The sequence below is a fragment of the Oncorhynchus mykiss genome, chromosome 12 (assembly GCF_057628025.1).
Source record: "Oncorhynchus mykiss isolate SJ-2025 chromosome 12, ASM5762802v1, whole genome shotgun sequence".
In the NCBI taxonomy this organism is placed as follows: Eukaryota; Metazoa; Chordata; class Actinopteri; order Salmoniformes; family Salmonidae; genus Oncorhynchus; species Oncorhynchus mykiss.
In genome coordinates, this window is record NC_143033.1 from 4,531,977 (window position 1) to 4,555,071 (window position 23,095).

The following is a 23,095-nucleotide window of genomic DNA, read 5'->3' on the forward strand; positions in this document are numbered from 1 at the left end:
TTCATTGAGGAAATGTACGAGTCTGCTGATGATGATAATGCAGAGGATTTTCCCAAGGTTACTGTTGATGCATATTCCACGGTAGTTATTGGGGTCAAATTTGTCTCCACTTTTGTGGATTGGGGTGATCAGTCCTTGGTTCCAAATATTGGGGAAGATGCCAGAGCTAAGGATGATGTTAAAGAGTTTTAGTATAGCCAATTGGAATTTGTTGTCTGTATATTTGATCATTAAGGATACCATCAACACCACAGGCCTTTTTGGGTTGGAGGGTTTTTATTTTGTCCTGTAACTCATTCAATGTAATTGGAGAATCCAGTGGGTTCTGGTAGTCTTTAATAGTTGATTATAAGATCTGTATTTGATCATGTATATGTTTTTGCTCTTTATTCTTTGTTATAGAGCCAAAAAGATTGGAGAAGTGGTTTACCCATACATCTCCATTTTGGATAGATAATTCTTTGTGTTGTTGTTTGTTTAGTGTTTTCCAATTTTCCCAGAAGTGGTTAGAGTCTATGGATTCTTCAATTACATTGAGCTGATTTCTGACGTGCTGTTCCTTCTTTTTCCGTAGTGTATTTCTGTATTGTTTTAGTGATTCACCATAGTGAAGGCGTAGACTCACGTTTTCCGGGTCTCTATGTTTTTGGTTGGACAGGTTTCTCAATTTCTTTCTTAGATTTTTGCATTCTTCATCAAACCATTTGTCATTGTTGTTAATTTTCTTCGGTTTTCTATTTGAGATTTTTAGATTTGATAGGGAAGCTGAGAGGTCAAATATACTGTTAAGATTTTCTACTGCCAAGTTTACACCTTCACTATTACAGTGGAACGTTTTACCCAGGAAATTGTCTAAAAGGTATCTCTAACTAGCCGAGTAAAGTGATATATGATATTATTAACCAGGTTTTTCTACCATGTCTCCAGGTTACCTGTACCTGGCCATAGAGTTTGCCCCTCACGGTAACCTGTTGGACTTCCTGAGGAAGAGCAGAGTGTTGGAGACTGACCCGGCCTTCGCTATCGCCAACAGCACCGCCTCCACCCTCACCTCACAACAGCTGCTCCACTTTGCTGCCGACGTGGCCCGGGGCATGGACTACCTGGCTCAGAAACAGGTCAGTACTGAAGATGTGGCCCGAGGCGTGGACTACCTGGCTCAGAAACAGGTCAGTACTGAAGATGTGGACTGAGGCGTGGACTACCTGGCTTAGAAACAGGTCAGTACTGTAGATGTGGACTGAGGCGTGGACTACCTGGCTTAGAAACAGGTCAGTAGTGAAGATGTGGACTGAGGCGTGGACTACCTGGCTCAGAAACAGGTCAGTACTGAAGATGTGGCCCGAGGCGTGGACTACCTGGCTCAGAAACAGGTCAGTACTGAAGATGTGGACTGAGGCGTGGACTACCTGGCTTAGAAACAGGTCAGTACTGAAGATGTGGACTGAGGCGTGGACTACCTGGCTCAGAAACACCAGGCTAGGTACAGCCCAAACTGACCTGGGACCAGGCTAGGTTCAGCCCAAACTAATCTGGGACCAGGCTCGGTCCAGCCCAAACTGATCTGGGACCAGGCTCGGTCCAGCCCAAACTGACCTGGGACCAGGTTAGGTACAGCCCAAACTGACCTGGGACCAGGTTAGGTACATTCCAAACTAATCTGGGACCAGGCTCGGTCCAGCCCAAACTGATCTGGGACCACGCTCGGTCCAGCCCAAACTGACCTGGGACCAGGTTAGGTACAGCCCAAACTGACCTGGGACCAGGTTAGGTACATTCCAAACTAATCTGGGACCAGGTTAGGTACATTCCAAACTAATCTGGGACCAGGCTAGGTACAGCCCAAACTGACCTGGGACCAGGCTAGGTACAGCCCAAACTGATCTGGGACCAGGCTAGGTACAGCCCAAACTGATCTGGGACCAGGCTCGGCCCAGCCCAAACTGACCTGGGACCAGGTTAGGAACAGCCAAAACTAATCCGGGACCAGGCTAGGTACAGCCCAAACTGATCTGGGACCAGGCTAGGAACAGCCTAAACTGATCTGGGACCAGGCTAGGAACAGCAAAAACTGATCTGGGACCAGGCTCGGTACAGCCCAAACTGACCTGGGACCAGGCTAGGTACAGCCCAAACTGATCTGGGACCCGGCTAGGTACAGCCCAAACTGATCTGGGTCCAGGCTCGGTCCAGCCCAAACTGATCTGGCACCAGGTTAGGTACAGCCCAAACTGACCTGGGACCAGGTTAGGTACAGCCCAAACTGATCTGGGACCAGGCTAGGTACAGCCCAAACTGACCTGGGACCAGGCTAGGTACAGCCCAAACTGATCTGGGACCAGGCTAGGTACAGCCCAAACTGACCTGGGACCAGGCTAGGTACAGCCTAAACTGACCTGGGACCAGGTTAGGTACATTCCAAACTGATCTGGGACCAGGCTAGGTACATTCCAAACTGATCTGGGACCAGGCTAGGTACAGCCCAAACTGACCTGGGACCAGGCTAAGTACAGCCCAAACTGACCTGGGACCAGGCTATGTACAGCCCAAACTGACCTGGGACCAGGTTAGGTACATTCCAAACTGATCTGGGACCAGGCTAGGTACAGCCCAAACTGACCTGGGACCAGGCTAAGTACAGCCCAAACTGACCTGGGACCAGGCTCGGTCAGTGCCTTTTTTTAAGTTTCAGATCCCAGAGACAAGAGAGTGTGCTTTTAGTCATAAAATCCCATTAACGTTGCACATACTGTAGGATTTCTTCTTGTGAGTTGTATATTCTGATCAGATCTCTTGTGATTTCTAGTTCATCCACAGAGACCTGGCAGCCAGGAACATCCTGGTGGGAGACAACTTTGTGGCCAAGATAGCCGACTTTGGTCTGTCCAGAGGTCAGGAGGTCTATGTGAAGAAGACGATGGTAATAGTCTCTGAAGCTGACAAATTTAATGTCAACGTAAATCACAAGGTTTTTATACTATGAAATCATATGATCCTCTCAGACCGCTGTGGTCACAAACAGAAGCCTATCTTTCAGTTGGGGAGAGGGACACGCCTGGGCTGCCCACTATCTTAGCTTTGGTTTAATTTATTAATTTGACCATTTAAAAAAAAAACAAGCACACATAAAACTTAAAATCCATACATGCACATTAATAAAATCATAGAGGATAACACACAATACAGTCTGGGACTTATTTCCATTGTTAAATCAGGGAGGATAACACACAATACAGTCTGGGACTTATTTCCATTGTTAAATCAGGGAGGATAACACACAATACAGTCTGGGACTTATTTCCATTGTTAAATCATGGAGGATAACACACTATAAAGTCTGGGACTTATTTCCATTGTTAAATCAGGGAGGATAACACACAATACAGTCTGGGACTTCCATTGCGGTCCTCTTGAGACAAGATGGCTGGACAAGATGGAACACAGTATGGCAGTGAAATAATAAAACAAAAACAGAGAAGAAGAACATCTATCTCATCAAAAACAGAGAAGAAGAACATCTCTCTCATCAAAAACAGAGAAGAAGAACATCTATCTCATCAAAAACAGAGAAGAACATCTATCTCATCAAAAACAGAGAAGAAGAACATCTCTCTCATCAAAAACAGAGAAGAAGAACATCTATCTCATCAAAAACAGAGAAGAAGAACATCTATCTCATCAAAAACAGAGAAGAAGAACATCTATCTCATCAAAAACAGAGAAGAAGAACATCTATCTCATCAAAAACATAGAAGAAGAACATCTATCTCATCAAAAACAGAGAAGAAGAACATCTATCTCATCATTCCAGCTACATCATAGGGGTTATTCATAAGGGCACAGAGGACATCAAACATATTTTGCTTTATTAAAATTATTATTATTATCAATTATTATATTATTATTACTTTATTGGTGCTAAAACTTTGTTGACAAAGACATGTTTACTGTGTGTGACTCACAGGGACGGTTACCTGTCAGGTGGATGGCCATAGAATCACTGAACTACAGTGTCTACACCACCAACAGTGACGTGTGAGTACTGCATCTTTCATCTATTTTTTTTTAATGGGAATGGAATGTTCTAGAAGTGTCCAGACACCTTTTTTTGTGATTTCCCTAGTTTTTGTGAAAATTACCCTAAACAGCAAATCACTTCCTCATACTCGTTGCGTATTATGGGGGGCCCTGAAAAATCATGAACAAAGGCTCCCAAAAACCTCCTTTTAGTAACGGCAAAGCTCTCAGAACAGTGATGCAGGTATTCGTTAAGCTGTTTCATACTGAATACATTAAGCTGTTTCATACTGAATACGTTAAGCTGTTTCATACTGAATACGTTAAGCTGTTTCATACTGAATACGTTAAGCTGTTTCATACTGAATACGTTAAACTGTTTCATACTGAATACGTTAAGCTGTTTCATACTGAATACGTTAAACTGTTTCATACTGAATACGTTAAGCTGTTTCATACTGAATACATTAAACTGTTTCATACTGAATACGTTAAGCTGTTTCATACTGAATACGTTAAGCTGTTTCATACTGAATACGTTAAGCTGCTTCATACTGAATACATTAAGCTGTTTCATACTGAATACGTTAAGCTGTTTCATACTGAATACGTTAAGCTGTTTCATACTGAATACATTAAGCTGTTTCATACTGAATACGTTAAGCTGTTTCATACTGAATACATTAAACTGTTTCATACTGAATACATTAAGCTGTTTCATACTGAATACGTTAAGCTGTTTCATACTGAATACGTTAAGCTGTTTCATACTGAATACGTTAAGCTGTTTCATACTGAATACGTTAAACTGTTTCATACTGAATACGTTAAGCTGTTTCATACTGAATACGTTAAACTGTTTCATACTGAATACGTTAAGCTGTTTCATACTGAATACATTAAACTGTTTCATACTGAATACGTTAAGCTGTTTCATACTGAATACGTTAAGCTGTTTCATACTGAATACGTTAAGCTGTTTCATACTGAATACATTAAGCTGTTTCATACTGAATACGTTAAGCTGTTTCATACTGAATACGTTAAGCTGTTTCATACTGAATACATTAAGCTGTTTCATACTGAATACGTTAAGCTGTTTCATACTGAATACATTAAACTGTTTCATACTGAATACGTTAAGCTGTTTCATACTGAATACGTTAAGCTGTTTCATACTGAATACGTTAAGCTGTTTCATACTGAATACATTAAACTGTTTCATACTGAATACGTTAAGCTGTTTCATACTGAATACGTTACGCTGTTTCATACTGAATACGTTAAGCTGTTTCATACTGAATACGTTAAGCTGTTTCATACTGAATACGTTAAGCTGTTTCATACTGAATACGTTAAGCTGTTTCATACTGAATACGTTAAGCTGTTTCATACCGAATACGTTAAGCTGTTTCATACTGAATACATTAAACTGTTTCATACTGAATACGTTAAGCTGTTTCATACTGAATACGTTAAGCTGTTTCATACTGAATACGTTAAGCTGTTTCATACTGAATACGTTAAGCTGTTTCATACTGAATACGTTAAGCTGTTTCATACTGAATACGTTAAGCTGTTTCATACTGAATACATTAAGCTGTTTCATACTGAATACGTTAAGCTGTTTCATACTGAATACGTTAAGCTGTTTCATACTGAATACGTTAAGCTGTTTCATACTGAATACGTTAAGCTGTTTCATACTGAATACGTTAAGCTGTTTCATACTGAATACGTTAAGCTGTTTCATACTGAATATGTTAAGCTGTTTCATACTGAATACGTTAAGCTGTTTCATACTGAATACGTTAAGCTGTTTCATACCGAATACGTTAAGCTGTTTCATACTGAATACGTTAAGCTGTTTCATACCGAATACGTTAAGCTGTTTCATACTGAATACGTTAAGCTGTTTCATACTGAATACGTTAAGCTGTTTCATACCGAATACGTTAAGCTGTTTCATACTGAATACGTTAAGCTGTTTCATACTGAATACGTTAAGCTGTTTCATACCGAATACGTTAAGCTGTTTCATACTGAATACGTTAAGCTGTTTCATACTGAATACGTTAAGCTGTTTCATACCGAATACGTTAAGCTGTTTCATACTGAATACGTTAAACTGTTTCATACTGAATACGTTAAGCTGTTTCATACTGAATACGTTAAGCTGTTTCATACTGAATACGTTAAGCTGTTTCATACTGAATACATTAAGCTGTTTCATACTGAATACGTTAAGCTGTTTCATACTGAATACGTTAAGCTGTTTCATACTGATCTTTATCAGCAACGTTATATTACAGCTCTAAAATACTCAAACTATCTAAACACGGGGAGTGACAACTGCAGAAAGAACTCTAAAATACATTTACACTGTATGGACTGACTGTGTACACAGATTTAATCTATATCACTTCTCTCTTCTCTCTCGTTCTTTCTTCTCTCTCTCCTCCCTCTCTCTCTTTCTTGTCTCTTCTCTCTCTCTTTTTTCTCTCTCTCTCTCTTCTCTCTCTCTTTCTTGTCTCTTCTCTCCTCTCTCTCTCCTCCCCCTCTCTCTCTTTCTTGTCTCTTCTATCTTCTCTCTCTCTCTCTCTCTCTTTTCTTTCTCTCTCTCTCCAGATGGTCTTATGGTGTACTTCTCTGGGAGATCGTCAGTTTAGGTTTGTATTCAGGATAATTAGGTTTGTATCCAGGGTAATTAGGTTTGTATTCTGGGTAATTAGGTTTGTATCCAGGGTAATTAGGTTTGTATTCAGGGTAATTAGGTTTGTATTCAGGGTAATTAGGTTTGTATCCAGGGTAACAAGGTTTGTATCCAGGATAATTAGGTTTGTATTCAGGGTAATTAGGTTTGCATCCAGGATAATAATCTACAATATTGCCAATGGATTTGAAATGCAGCCTGATACGTCCAGTGTGTGCGTCTTATCATGGACAGTGTATTTTGTGTTGACCTGGTGTATCAGGAGGTACTCCGTACTGTGGGATGACGTGTGCAGAGCTGCATGAGAAACTCCCTCAGAGCTACCGGCTGGAGAAACCCCTCAACTGTGACGATGAGGTGTAAGTAGTCTGGAGATGTAGACATCAGAGAATATAGAGACATCAGAGAATATAGAGACATCAGAGAATATAGAGATCAGAGAATATAGAGACATCAGAGAATATAGAGACATCAGAGAATATAGAGACATCAGAGAATATAGAGACATCAGAGAATATAGAGATCAGAGAATATAGAGACATCAGAGAATATAGAGATCGGGGAATATAGAGACATCAGAGAATATAGAGATCAGAGAATATAGAGACATCAGAGAATATAGAGACATCAGAGAATATAGAGACATCAGAGAATATAGAGATCAGAGAATATAGAGACATCAGGGAATATAGAGATCAGAGACTATAGAGACATCAGAGAATATAGAGACATATATAGACATCAGAGAATATAGAGACACACAGAATGTAGAGATACAGAATATAGAGACATATAGAATATAGAGACACACAGAATATAGAGACATATAGAATATAGAGACACACAGAATACGCATGAAGGAAACAAGGAAATGATAAGGGTACAATTTTAAAAACATAAAAAATAAGTTCAAATCAGATTCAAGGTTATTTGCGGTATGTATTAAATCCATTTTCAACCCCTCTCCTGTGTTGTTGTCCAGGTATGACCTGATGGGTCAGTGCTGGAGGGAAAAGCCCTACGAGAGACCCTCGTTTCAACAGATACTGGTCTCCCTCAACAGGATGCTGGAGGAGAGGAAGGTAAAACACACTTTATTTTTTACTCATTCATCTACTCCGTCATTGGTAATACATTTTTTTAAAAACACATAGGACATTCAGCAGTAGGAAGTTCCAGTAAGAAGTCAGAAGTTCCAGTAGGAAGTTCCAGTAGGAAGTAGGAAGTTCCAGTAGGAAGTTACAGTAGGAAGTAGGAAGATACAGTAGGAGGTAGGAAGTTGAAGTAGGAAGTTACAGTAGGAAGTAGGAAGTTACAGTAGGAAGTAGGAAGTTCCAGTAGGAAGTTCCAGTAGGAAGTAGTAGCCACAACGTAGGTACAGGGTATGACAGTAGCCCATCACAAGCTTTCTCTATCAGTTCATTAAGTACAGAACACTATTTCTCTTCCTGTTGTTTCTAGACATATGTCAACACCAAGCTTTCTCTATCAGTTCATTAAGTACAGAACCCTATTTCTCTTCCTGTTGTTTCTAGACGTATGTCAACACCAAGCTTTCTCTATCAGTTAATTAAGTACAGAACCCTATTTCTCTTCCTGTTGTTTCTAGACGTATGTCAACACCAAGCTTTCTCTATCAGTTAATTAAGTACAGAACCCTAATTCTCTTCCTGCTGTTTCTAGACGTATGTCAACACCAAGCTTTCTCTATCAGTTAATTAAGTACAGAACACTATTTCACTTCCTGTTGTTTCTAGACGTATGTCAACACCACCCTGTATGAGAAGTTCACCTATGCCGGTATCGACTGCTCCGCAGAAGAAGCTGGATGACCTTGTGCTAAACCTAAAAACTACAGTGCAAGTATTCCACTACCACTGCGTTGTACGGAGAATTATAAAGTTACATGGTTTAAGAAATCCTCTTACAAGGGATTCACAGACTAGTATTTTGCACATATTGTGTATTCCAAGTTATGTGCTAACTTTTGTCCAATCATAAACTGACTTTCAAAACGCTAATCCTTGATGTTAAGTTGTTGTTTATGTTGTTGTTGATGATTCTTCTGTTTTGATGAACCGTCCACCCTATTCCCCCATACTGTATAGTGCACTACCTAGGGGCCCTGGTCAAAAGTAGTGCACTGGAAAGGGAATAGTGCCATTTGGGACACAGCCTATGCTAGTCGCTGGCTGACCGATAACAACAGTGTAACGGTTGACCTTACCGATGGAGTATCTTAATTTGAGCCAGTTTTCTACAGCTGGAAAATAATCCTGCAGCAACAGGAAATGTGAATTATTACACGGGTTATAATACATTTGTCATTAGGTGCAAATCAAGTCTGACATTTTAAAGTGGAAATTACAAAATGTAGAAGCCTTTTTAAACCTTGAATAATACACTACAAGTTTGCATTTTCAGCTGTGTAAGAAAATTCCCAACAACAAAAAAAAGGGATCAAATGAAGAACCTACATCTGTATAGTGTAACATACATGGCAGCCTGCTGTAATATCAGATGTAAATGTCTTTAAGAAACCATTACTTAGGAAGATGGTATCCTTAAAATGAATAAAACGTTTTGTGATTAAATTCTTATCTGTGATGTATGACTTGTGTGATATTATTTGTTTTTATGTTTCAAAGAGATGACTGCAACAAAGCACACCACCTAATAATCAAGCAGTACACTATGATTTCATGACACAAGTCAGTAATACTGGAGTTATTCTGTCCTTATTTCTATCCAGATAGTTCAGGATAGGTCAGTGGTCCTGGGTTGAGTGTCCAGTAGAAATCCAGTCTATATCTGGCTGTTACCGCCACGGTCTCCTCGCAGGGTCTTCTGTCTGCTACAGGTCTGTTCCTAGTCTCTGGGTCACTCTATGGTCTGGGTCCACAGGTCTGTTCCTAGTCTCTGGTCCACAGGGCTGTCCCTAGTCTCTGGTCCACAGGGCTGTTCCTAGTCTCTGGTCCACAGGACTGTTCCTAGTCTCTGGTCCACAGGACTGTTCCTAGTCTCTGGTCCACAGGACTGTCCCTAGTCTCTGGTCCACAGGGCTGTCCCTAGTCTCTGGTCCACAGGGCTGTCCCTAGTCTCTGGTCCACAGGGCTGTCCCTAGTCTCTGGTCCACAGGGCTGTCTCTGGTCCACAGGGCTGTCACTAGTCTCTGGTCCACAGGGCTGTCCCTAGTCTCTGGTCCACAGGGCTGTCCCTAGTCTCTGGTCCACAGGACTGTCTCTGGTCCACAGGGCTGTCCCTCACAGATCTCCCTCTGAGCAGAGATAATACACACCTCATATACCCTGAACGATGCGAAAGCTGCCGCCACGATACACGATCCTCCCAGGATATACCACCAGCTGAAGAGGCCGAAGGACACGCCCTTCACGATGCAGTACAGGCCGAAACACACCAGGAAGATCATCGACACGATCTGAACACACACCGGCGGGCTGCTGGCCTCCTCACCCATAGAGGAAAAGTCTAGGCTGTACAACCGACTGGTAGGTCTGAGCTGCAAGAGATGGTGTCTCTCATGGGACAAAAGGGGCGCAAGCTGTGGCCCAAAGACAAGACTCTCGTTGGAAGACGATTGTCGCACCGTTAGCTACGAGGAATAAGTAAATTATGTACCAACCGACATGTCAGCATTAAACCTCCTCTTCGGTTAGACAGACTCAGACAGAGACACACAGTCACTTAGCTCCACTGAGGTGAGAGGTACTGTAAGAGGTGGGCTGTGAGTGCCTGGTCAGCTTTATATATTAGCCTACTGTTGTACATGGATCTGATTGATTAGACGAAACAACTCTCTTTTTAATTAGCTGTGGTGAGGATCAACCTTGACTTTAATCCATGTCTAGAACCTCTGAGGTGAATTAAAAAAAAACACTGGTGGATTAAAACACTGTGAGTGGCTGTCCATGGAGAGAACTCTGACTACAGTGAGGTGTTAGCATGTTAGCCTCTGTGCTATTTATCACCCATCTAAACACAGTGAGGGTTATCATGTTAGCCTCTGTGCTATTTATCACCCGTCTAATCACAGTGAGGTGTTAGCATGTTAGCCTCTGTGCTATTTATCACCTGTCTAATCACAGTGAGGGTGTTAGCATGTTAGCCTCTGTGCTATTTATCACCCATCTAATCACAGTGAGGGTTAGCATATTAGCCTCTGTGCTATCTATTATCAATCTAATCACAGTGAGGGTTAGCATGTTAGCATCTGTGCTATCTATTATCTATCTAATCACAGTGAGGGTTAGCATGTTAGCCTCTGTGCTATCTATTATCAATCTAATCACAGTGAGGGTTAGCATGTTAGCCTCTGTGCTATCTATTATCAATCTAATCACAGTGTGGGTTAGCACAGAGGCTAACATGCTATCTATTATCCATCTAATCACAGTGAGGGTTAGCATGTTAGCCTCTGTGCTATCAATAATCCATCTAATCACAGATAGTGTATAAGTAAACTAAGCTAAACTAATGAGCTCAGAATAAGAGATTGAACCGCTGTGTTTCTCTCAACAACAGATGAGCCCATTCTGTATCGCAAACAACACCAGTAGGCATGTACTGTATAAAATCACCTTGTGAAAAGATATAAACTTTTTTCTGGAAGGAATCAAAACTTTATTGTTTCTTGTGTAGTAATGTTTACATGGAATCATGAACAGTCAAACTAAATGTTAAAAAGAATTGTAAATAAGTGTCAGTGTCTAGTTGACAATATTATCATCGCTTTGTAGGTCAGACACTTTGTGTTGGTTATTGTAAACTGAACAGTCAAGTTACAGACTGATGATTGGATAACAAACTTGATTTTAGTGTTGCTAAATTATCATAAATACATATTCACTAGGCTAAGGATGCCAGCACAACAAGTTAATTTACATAGAAAGAAGTCCTCATGGTGAAGTAATGAAAAACAGGATCATGATGGATGAACACCTGAAAGAACCAATGAAACTACAAAAAAAACCCGGCAATATCACATTTATATAAGTATTCAGACCTTTTACTTAGTACTTTGTTGAAGCACCTTTGGCCGTGAAGACATCCTTGAGTCTTCTTGGTTATGACGCTACAAGCTTGGCACACCTGTATTTGGGGAGTTTCTCCCATTCTTCTCTGCAGATCCTCTCAAGCTCTGTCAGGTTGTAATGGGAGCTATTTTCAGTCCGGGCTCCGCCTGGGCCACTCAAGGACATTCAGAGACTTGTCCCGAAGCCACTCCTGTGGTGTCTTGGTTGTGTGCTTAGGGTCGTTGTTCTGTTGGAAGGTGAACCTTCACCCCAGTTAGAGGTCCTGAGCGCTCTGGAGCAGATTTTCATCAAGGATCTCTCTGTACTTTGTTCTGTTCATCTTTCCCTCGATCCTGACTAGTCTCCCTGTCTCTGCCACTGAAAAACAGCCCCACAGCATGATGCTGCCACCACCATGCTTCACCGTAGGGATGGTGCCAGGTTTCCCCCAGAGAATCTTGTTTCTCATGGTTTGAGAGTATTTAGGTGCCTTTTGGCAAACTCCAACTGGGCTGTCATGTGCCTTTTACTGAGGAGTGGCTTCTGTCTGGCCGCTCTACCATAAAGGCCTGATTGGTGGAATGCTGCAGAGATGGTTGTCCTTCTGGAAGTTTCTCCCATCTCCACAGAGGAATTTTGGAGCACTGTCAGAGTGACCATTGGGTTCTTGTTCACCTCCCTGACCAAGGCCATTCATCCCTGATTGCTCAATTTGGCTGGGAGGCCAGCTCTAGGAAGAGTCTTGGTGGTTCCAAACTTTTTCCATTTTAGAATGATGGAGGCCACTGTTTTCTTGGGGATCTTCAAAGCTACAGAAAATATTTGGTACCCTTCCCCAGATCTGTGCCTCGACACAATCCGGTATCGGAGCTCTACAGACAACGCCTTTGACCTCATGGTTTGGTTTTGCTCTGACAACTGTGGGACCTTATATAGACCGGTGTGTGCCTTTCTAAATCATGACCAATCAATTTAATTTACCACAGGTGTACTCCAATCAAGATGTAGAAACATCTCAAGGATGATCAATGGAAACAGGATGCACCTGAGCTCAATTTCAAGTCTCATAGCAAAGGGTTTGAATACTCATGTAAATAAGGTATTTCTGTTTTTAATTTGTCATTATGGGGTATTGTGATGTCATTATGGGTTATTGTGATGTCATTATGGGGTATTGTGATGTCATTCTGGGTTATTGTGATGTCATTATGGGGTATTGTGATGTCATTCTGGGTTATTGTGATGTCATTATGGGGTATTGTGATGTCATTATGGGGTATTGTGATGCCATTATGGGGTATTGTGATGCCATTATGGGGTATTGTGATGCCATTATGGTGTATTGTGATGCCATTATGGGGTATTGTGATGTCATTATGGGGTATTGTGATGTCATTATGGGGTATTGTGATGTCATTATGGGGTATTGTGATGCCATTATGGGGTATTGTGATGCCATTATGGGGTATTGTGATGCCATTATGGGGTATTGTGATGTCATTCTGGGTTATTGTGATTTCATTCTGGGTTATTGTGATGTCATTCTGGGTTATTGTGATGTCATTATGGGGTATTGTGATGTCATTATGGGGTATTGTGATGCCATTATGGGTTATTGTGATGTCATTATGGGTTATTGTGATGTCATTATGGGGTATTGTGATGTCATTATGGGGTATTGTGATGTCATTATGGGGTATTGTGATGCCATTATGGGGTATTGTGATGCCATTATGGGGTATTGTGATGCCATTATGGGGTATTGTGATGTCATTCTGGGTTATTGTGATTTCATTCTGGGTTATTGTGATGTCATTCTGGGTTATTGTGATGTCATTATGGGGTATTGTGATGTCATTATGGGGTATTGTGATGCCATTATGGGTTATTGTGATGTCATTATGGGTTATTGTGATGTCATTATGGGGTATTGTGATGCCATTATAGGGTATTGTGATGTCATTATGGGTTATTGTGATGTCATTATGGGTTATTGTGATGCCATTATGGGTTATTGTGATGTCATTATGGGTTATTGTGATGTCATTATGGGGTATTGTGATGCCATTATGGGGTATTGTGATGCCATTATGGGTTATTGTGATGTCATTATGGGTTATTGTGATGTCATTATGGGTTATTGTGATGCCATTATGGGTTATTGTGATGTCATTATGGGTTATTGTGATGCCATTATGGGTTATTGTGATGTCATTATGGGGTATTGTGATGCCATTATGGGGTATTGTGATGCCATTATGGGGTATTGTGATGTCATTATGGGTTATTGTGATGCCATTATGGGGTATTGTGATGCCATTATGGGGTATTGTGATGTCATTATGGGTTATTGTGATGCCATTATGGGGTATTGTGATGTCATTATGGGGTATTGTGATGTCATTATGGGGTATTGTGATGCCATTATGGGGTATTGTGATGTCATTATGGGGTATTGTGATGCCATTATGGGGTATGGTGATGTCATTATGGGTTATTGTGATGCCATTATGGGGTATTGTGATGTCATTATGGGGTATTGTGATGTCCTTATGGGGTATTGTGATGCCATTATGGGGTATTGTGATGTCATTATGGGTTATTGTGATGTCATTATGGGTTATTGTGATGCCATTATGGGGTATTGTGATGCCATTATGGGGTATTGTGATGTCATTATGGGTTATTGTGATGCCATTATGGGGTATTGTGATGCCATTATGGGGTATTGTGATGTCATTATGGGTTATTGTGATGTCATTATGGGGTATTGTGATGTCATTATGGGGTATTGTGATGTCATTATGGGGTATTGTGATGCCATTATGGGGTATTGTGATGTCATTATGGGTTATTGTGATGTCATTATGGGGTATTGTGATGCCATTATGGGGTATTGTGATGTCATTATGGGTTATTGTGATGTCATTATGGGTTATTGTGATGTCATTATGGGGTATTGTGATGTCATTATGGGGTATTGTGATGCCATTATGGGGTATTGTGATGTCATTATGGGGTATTGTGATGCCATTATGGGGTATTGTGATGTCATTATGGGGTATTGTGATGTCATTATGGGGTATTGTGTGTAGATTAATTAGGAAAAGATGTATGTAATCCATTTTAGAATAAGTCTGTAACGTAACAACATGTAGAAAACGTCAAGGGGTCTGAATACTTTCCCAATGAACTATATAGTGCACTGCCTTTGCCCATAGGCCAAAGGGTCCCATAGGGTCCTGGTCAACCGTAGTGCACTGCCTTTGCCCATAGGCCAAAGGGTCCCATAGGGTCCTGGTCAACCGTAGTGCACTGCCTTTGCCCATAGGCCAAAGGGTCCCATAGGGTCCTGGTCAACCGTAGTGCACTGCCTTTGCCCATAGTGCCCCGTAGGTTTCCATAGAGCCCTGGTCAACAGTAGTGCACTGCCTTTGCCCATAGTGCCCCGTAGGTTTCCATAGAGCCCTGGTCAACAGTAGTGCACTGCCTTTGCCCATAGGGCCCGTAGGGTTCCATAGAGCCCTGGTCAACCGTAGTGCACTGCCTTTGCCCATAGGCCATAGTGCCCCGTAGGGTTCCATAGAGCCCTGGTCAACAGTAGTGCACTATATAAGGAATAGGATTCCATTCTTACGTTTTGATTTGCCAGTCAGCCAGCCAGCTTGCCAGTCAATCAGTCAGCCAGCCAGCTGGCCAGTGAATCAGTCAGCCAGCCAGCTGGCCAGTGAATCAGTCAGCCAGCCAGCTGGCCAGTGAATCAGTCAGCCAGCCAGCTGGCCAGTCAATCAGTCAGCCAGCCAGCTGGCCAGTGAATCAGTCAGCCAGCCAGCTTGCCAGTCAATCAGTCAGCCAGCCAGCTGGCCAGTGAATCAGTCAGTCATCCAGCTGGCCAGTGAATCAGTCAGCCAGCCAGCTGGCCAGTGAATCAGTCAGCCAGCCTGCCAGTAAGTCAGTCAGTCAGTCAGTCAGTAAGTGGTCCTAGTAGTCATACTCTCATATTGAACATAATCAACTCATGCAAACATTAGTTAATCAGCTCCTCCTCTGTGATCTGGTGTTATAGAGAGAATGATTCAACATGACAAACTACAGCAGAGTCTAGTAGTCTCTGCTACAGTGTTGATCGTACAACTAGTAGAGTCTGTCCTCGCTACATCCAGCCAGGCAGGCGTATCTGCAGATAACAGGTTCTTCTACGGCTACCAGACGCACGGTGATGATGTCATCCAAGCTTCAGAGGCATCTCTGCTGCTCACTGGACCCCTCCCACAGCATATCCATGGTAACCTCCTGCCAGGCCATCGGCAGCTCCAGTGGTTCTGCTACAACACCTCAGTGACACATCCCAGACGTCATATCTTTCTGGAAGAGATAAATAAGTTACTAGAGAGTGAGAGGATGAAACTGATTCAACATTCAATTCATTTGTTTACAACAACACTTGTGACTGTGCTCCATTCGATGGTATGTCATGACAACTGTTCGGTCAAGACAGGTGTAAATCCCTGTATCAGCGGAGAATGAGTTTGGCAACAGTGACAGGCTGGCAAACTGAGCTGAGCTCCACCTTGGTGAGAGGGCCATCACTACGCTCAAGGTCAACGTACTAACACGCCTGGCCTGATGGCCTGCTAATACACGCTGGCTGTCAGCCTATTAGGCACAAGGTCAACCCGATAGCACACCCAGAGAACTCACAGCCAGGTTGCTAGGCAACAGCCTTCCTTCCAGGGGCCAGTAGAAGGGTAGCACCAAGACCTACAGTCGTTCTGGTCCTTATTTCTGCCTCATGTGTGCAGCTGTACTTGTTTATTTTCTGTTGCCTAGGAGATCTATACTACACAAGAGCTGGCCTGAAAAAACACATATATTCCTGCAGGCCATTCCCCCATATTTCCTCATTCCCCCATATTCCCCCATCACTCCTCTTGTCCGAATCTTTCTCCTGAGCCAGCATAAGGCCAAATGAGAAGGACTCACAGGAGCTGGCAGAAGACATCTGTCTGTCCCTGCCGTGTAATGGCGACCAGAACCAGACTGATCCCATCTCCCTGCCGTGTACTGGCGACCATAACCAGACAGATCCCATCTCCCTGCCGTGTACTGGAGACCAGAACCAGCCTGATCCCATCTCCCTGCCGTGTAATGGCGACCAGAACCAGACTGATCCCATCTCCCTGCCGTGTACTGGCGACCAGAACCAGACTGATCCCATCTCCCTGCCGTGTACTGGCGACCAGAACCAGACTGATCCCATCTCCATGCCGTGTACTGGCGACCAGAACCAGACTGATCCCATCTCCCTGCCGTGTACTGGAGACCAGAACCAGACTGATCCAATCTCCCTGCCGTGTAATGGCGACCAGAACCAGACTGATCCCATTCCCTGCCGTGTACTGGAGACCAGAACCAGACTGATCCCATCTCCTAGCTGATAGAGGACTGATTATATCTCCCTGTTCCACTGTATGGAGGCTGATAGAGGACTGATTATATCTCCCTGTTCCACTGTATGGAGGCTGATAGAGGAAGTAGACAAGAGGAGAAAATGGAATACAATGAAAACCTACAACTAAACTAGAACGTTTTCTTAAGGAACACTGACCAGGCAACAGCACATTTTAAAGAAAACATAGAACATCTATTCTAATGCTGCTTTACACCAGTCCATCCAACCTCTAGGTGGCACCAGTCCATTCAGCCTCTAGGTGACACCAGTCCAGTCAGCCTCTAGGTGACACCAGTCCAGTCAGCCTCTAGGTGGCACCAGTCCATTCAGCCTCTAGGTGGCACCAGTCCATTCAGCCTCTAGATGACACCAGTCCAGTCAGCCTCTAGATGACACCAGTCCAGTCAGCCTCTAGATGACACCAGTCCAGTCAGCCTCTAGGTGACACAAGTCCATTCAGCCTCTAGGTGACACCAGTCCAGTCAGCCTCTAGGTGACACCAGTCCAGTCAGCCTCTAGGAAACACCAGTCCAGTCAGCCTCTAGATGACACCAGTCCAGTCAGCCTCTAGGTGACACCAGTCCAGTCAGCCTCTAGGTGACACCAGTCCAGTCGGCCTCTAGGTGACACCAGTCCAGTCGGCCTCTAGATGACACCAGTCCAGTCGGCCTCTCGATGACACCAGTCCAGTCGGCCTCTCGATGACACCAGTCCAGTCGGCCTCTCGATGACACCAGTCCAGTCGGCCTCTAGGTGACACCAGTCCAGTCAGACTCTATAATAAAGAACTACCGGGTGACCAGAGCCTTAATAAACCCCTAGCCCCTAACCCCTAGCCCCTAACCCCTAGCCCCTAGCCCCTAACCCCTAGCCCCAAACCCCTAGCCCCTAACCCCTAACCCCTAGCCTCCTGTATGTCTGAGAGGATTGCATTACTACTCACCAGCCTTGGTCTAAAGCACTATATAATAGGGAATAGGGTTCCAAAGGGCTCTGTTCTAAAGTAGTAAACTATATAGGGAATAGGGAGCCATTTGGGACACTTCTCTCTATACTCACCAGTGGCTCCAGCTCCTTGCGGTCTATGAGGTTGAGCTCTGTGCTGAAGTAGTAGAAGTGCTTATAGCAGGTGTTAACATGGGCCTCAGCTCCCATCAGGATCATACGGTCAAAATGGTGGATGTAGACGTGGACAAACACCCGGAACAGACGGCAGATGATCTTCTTACAGATCTGGGTGAAGTTCTTAGGGAAGGGGATACCTGTGGGGAAAGAGAGAGAGAGAGAGAGAGAGAAGGAGAGAGAGAGAGAGAGGGAGAGAGGGAGCGGGAGAGAGAAGGAGCGGGAGAGAGAGAGAGAGAGAGGTAGCGAGAGAGAGAGAGAGAGAGGGGGAGAGAGAGAGAGAGAGAGACAGAGAGGGAGAGAGAGAGAGAGGGGGAGCGGGAGAGAAAGAGAGGGAGCGAGAGACAGAGACAGAGAGAGAGAGAGAGAGAGAGAGAGAGAGAGAGTGAAAGAGAGATTTTATTTGTATTTATTTTTTATTCTTTATGCCATGCACAATGCAGACAACGCCAGAAGAAGAATTATAATTTAATTATCACAGTGAATTATTGTAATGTTTGTTTATGTGTAAATTAATCCCGAAAATAAAACTATGTAATTCCTTTGACAGGCAGGCAGGTGGCAGCAGAGAGCCAACAGAGACCAACATTCTGTTTACCCTGCAGTATAAACACAAACAGAGTCTGTTTACCCTGCAGTATAAACACAAACAGAGTCTGTTTACCCTGCAGTATGGACACAGTTTGTTTACCCTGCAGTATGAACACAAACAGAGTCTGTTTACCCTGCAGTATGAACACAAACAGAGTCTGTTTACACTGCAGTATGAACACAAACACAGTCTGTTTACACTGCAGTATGAACACAAACACAGTTTGTTTACCCTGCAGTATGGACACAAACAGAGTCTGTTTACCCTGCAGTATGGACACAGTTTGTTTACCCTGCAGTATGAACACAAACAGAGTCTGTTTACCCTGCAGTATGAACACAAACAGAGTCTGTTTACACTGCAGTATGAACACAAACACAGTCTGTTTACCCTGCAGTATGAACACAAACACAGTCTGTTTACCCTGCAGTATGAACACAAACACAGCCTGTTTACCCTGCAGTATGAACACAAACAGAGTCTGTTTACCCTGCAGTATGAACACAGTCTGTTTACCCTGCAGTATGGACACAAACAGAGTCTGTTTACCCTGCAGTATGGACACAAACACAGCCTGTTTACCCTGCAGTATGAACACAAACAGAGTCTGTTTACCCTGCAGTATGGACACAAACAGTGTCTGTTTACCCTGCAGTATGAACACAGTCTGTTTACCCTGCAGTATGAACACAGTCTGTTTACCCTGCAGTAAGGACACAGTCTGTTTACCCTGCAGTATGAATACAAACAGAGTCTGCTTACCCTGCAGTATGAACACAAACAGAGTCTGTTTACCCTGCAGTATGGGCACAAACAGAGTCTGTTTACCCTGCAGTATGAACAGTCTGTTTACCCTGCAGTATGAACACAAACAGAGTCTGTTTACCCTGCAGTATGGGCACAAACAGAGTCTGTTTACCCTGCAGTATGAACAGTCTGTTTACCCTGCAGTATGAACACAAACAGAGTCTGTTTACCCTGCAGTATGGACACAAACAGAGTCTGTTTACCCTGCAGTATGAACACAGTCTGTTTACCCTGCAGTATGGGCACAAACAGTCTGTTTACCCTGCAGTACGGACACAGTCTGTTTGCCCTGCAGTAAGGACACAAACAGAGTCTGTTTACCCTGCAGTATGAACACAGAGTCTGTTAGTGGTAACATGGATAACATTTTCTCAACGACATGCCACACAACCCGTATCCCACTCTGGTAATAATACAACCACACAGTGATGCTATGGAGACCAACAACTGTGCATGGCATCAAATGCATGATCTAAGCCAAAGACATATCAGCCAACCGACCGGCATGTATCCCGATCTTGTAGATATAATTGAATTGTATAAACTTAATTGATGGACAGTTGGAAATGTCCCCAGCATAGGACACATACAGGGGCAACTCCATCAATACAACCAGGACAATACAACCAGGACAGACCAGGACAATACAACCAGACTATCAGACTACAGGACAGACCAGGACAATATAACCAGGACAGACCAGGACAATACAACCAGGACAGACCAGGACAGACCAGGACAATACAACCAGACTATCAGACTACAGGACAGACCAGGACAGACCAGGACAATACAACCAGGACAGACCAGGACAGACCAGGACAATACAACCAGACTGTCAGACTACAGGACAGACCAGGACAATACAACCAGGACAGACCAGGACAATATAACCATAACAGGCCAGGACAATACAACCAGACTATCAGACTACAGGACAGACCAGGACAATACAACCAGGACAGACCAGGACAGACCAGGACAATACAACCAGACCATCAGACTACAGGACAGACCAGGACAGACCAGGACAATACAACCAGACTATCAGACTACAGGACAGAACAGGACAGACCAGGACAATATAACCAGGACAGACCAGGACAATACAACCAGACTGTCAGACTACAGGACAGACCAGGACAGACCAGGACAATACAACCAGACTATCAGACTACAGGACAGACCAGGACAATATAACCATAACAGGCCAGGACAGACCAGGACAATACAACCAGACCATCAGACTACAGGACAGACCAGGACAATACAACCAGGACAGACCAGGACAGACCAGGACAATACAACCAGACCATCAGACTACAGGAGAGACCAGGACAATACAACCAGACTATCAGACTACAGGACAGACCAGGACAATACAACCAGACCATCAGACTACAGGACAGACCAGGACAGACCAGGACAATACAACCAGACTATCAGACTACAGGACAGAACAGGACAGACCAGGACAATATAACCAGGACAGACCAGGACAATACAACCAGACTGTCAGACTACAGGACAGACTACAGGAGAGACCAGGACAATACAACCAGGACAGACCAGGACAGACCAGGACAATACAACCAGACTATCAGACTACAGGACAGACCAGGACAATATAACCAGGACAGACCAGGACAATATAACCATAACAGGCCAGGACAATACAACCAGACTGTCAGACTACAGGACAGACCAGGACAGACCAGGACAATACAACCAGACTATCAGACTACAGGACAGACCAGGACAATACAACCATAACAGGCCAGGACAATACAACCATAACAGGCCAGGACAGACCAGGACAATACAACCAGACTATCAGACTACAGGACAGACCAGGACAATACAACCAGGACAGACCAGGACAGACCAGGACAATACAACCAGACCATCAGACTACAGGATAGACCAGGACAATACAACCAGGACAGACCAGGACAGACCAGGACAATACAACCAGACCATCAGACTACAGGACAGACCAGGACAGACCAGGACAATACAACCAGACTATCAGACTACAGGACAGAACAGGACAGACCAGGACAATATAACCAGGACAGACCAGGACAATACAACCAGGACAGACCAGGACAGACCAGGACAATACAACCAGACTGTCAGACTACAGGACAGACCAGGACAATACAACCAGACCATCAGACTACAGGACAGACCAGGACAGACCAGGACAATACAACCAGACTATCAGACTACAGGACAGACCAGGACAATACAACCAGGACAGACCAGGACAGACCAGGACAATACAACCAGACCATCACTACGGGTTACTACCGTGTCTGTCTGTCTGTCTGTCTCTATCTGTCCGTCCATCTCAGTCTGTCTCCGTCCATCTTAGTCTGTCTCCGTCCATCTCTGTCCGTCTCTGTCTGTCTGCAGCCTGAGATGTTTTTGGTAATCCAATCCACAGAGCGACCAGAGCAGGTCAATACTGACTGGGTCTAGGTCATCACAGAGAGAGGAAGAGGTTGGTTACCAGCCACACATTTACAATAGGACCAGTCTGAGGGATATTGAAGATGTACAGCAGCTGAGCTTGAGAGCACACCCTATTCCCTATATAGTGCACTACTTTAGGCCAGAGCCCTATGGAACCCTATTCCCTATATAGTGCACTACTTTAGACCAGAGCCTCATGGAACCCTATTCCCTATATAGTGCACTACTTTAGACCAGAGCCTTATGGAACCCTATTCCCTGTGTGACAGACACCCTCTATCTGACAGAGCTGAACGCTCACACAGACACCCTCTATCTGACAGAGCTGAACGCTCACACAGACACCCTCTGACAGAGCTGAACGCTCACACAGACACCCTCTGACAGAGCTGAACGCTCACACAGACACCCTCTGACAGAGCTGAACGGTCACACAGACACCCTCTATCTGACGGAGCTGAACGCTCACACAGACACCCTCTGACAGAGCTGAAAGGTCACACAGACACCCTCTGACAGAGCTGAAAGGTCACACAGACACCCTCTGACAGAGCTGAAAGGTCACACAGACACCCTCTGACAGAGCTGAAAGGTCACACAGACACCCTCTGACAGAGCTGAAAGGTCACACAGACACCCTCTGACAGAGCTGAAAGGTCACACAGACACCCTCTGACAGAGCTGAAAGGTCACACAGACACCCTCTGACAGAGCTGAAAGGTCACACAGACACCCTCTGACAGAGCTGAATGCTCACACAGACACCCTCTGACAGAGCTGAATGCTCACACAGACACCCTCTGACAGAGCTGAAAGGTCACACAGACACCCTCTGACAGAGCTGAAAGGTCACACAGACACCCTCTGACAGAGCTGAAAGG

The 23,095-nt window shown here is 43.9% G+C and overlaps 2 protein-coding genes across 8 annotated transcripts in view; one reads left to right on the forward strand and one right to left on the reverse strand.

The window, feature by feature from the left end:
• The window catches only part of tek (TEK tyrosine kinase, endothelial), an 85,524-nt gene extending 76,200 nt beyond the window's left edge, over positions 1 to 9,324 (forward strand). For 3 of the 4 annotated variants that reach the window (XM_036936759.2, XM_090191562.1, XM_090191564.1), the window contains 7 exons: positions 928 to 1,118; positions 2,807 to 2,920; positions 3,965 to 4,035; positions 6,646 to 6,686; positions 6,993 to 7,089; positions 7,713 to 7,812; positions 8,488 to 9,324. In XM_036936759.2, the coding sequence (XP_036792654.1) occupies positions 928 to 1,118; positions 2,807 to 2,920; positions 3,965 to 4,035; positions 6,646 to 6,686; positions 6,993 to 7,089; positions 7,713 to 7,812; positions 8,488 to 8,562 (689 nt within the window). In that variant the 3' untranslated portion in view covers positions 8,563 to 9,324. Of the gene's footprint in view, positions 1 to 927; positions 1,119 to 2,806; positions 2,921 to 3,964; positions 4,036 to 6,645; positions 6,687 to 6,992; positions 7,090 to 7,712; positions 7,813 to 8,265; positions 8,420 to 8,487 lie in introns of those variants that run through there. The other variant, XM_090191563.1, reaches the window with a different exon arrangement.
• Positions 9,325 to 14,899: 5,575 nt separating this feature from the next.
• The window catches only part of LOC110536877 (MOB kinase activator 3B), a 51,820-nt gene continuing 43,624 nt past the window's right edge, over positions 14,900 to 23,095 (reverse strand). For 2 of the 4 annotated variants that reach the window (XM_090191565.1, XM_036936765.2), the window contains 2 exons: positions 18,275 to 18,477; positions 14,908 to 16,128 (listed from right to left, as the gene is read on the reverse strand). In XM_090191565.1, coding sequence (XP_090047691.1) covers positions 16,099 to 16,128; positions 18,275 to 18,477 — 233 coding nt within the window. In that variant the 3' untranslated portion in view covers positions 14,908 to 16,098. Of the gene's footprint in view, positions 16,129 to 18,274; positions 18,478 to 23,095 lie in introns of all 4 variants that reach the window. The other 2 variants (XM_036936763.2, XM_036936764.2) reach the window with 2 other exon arrangements.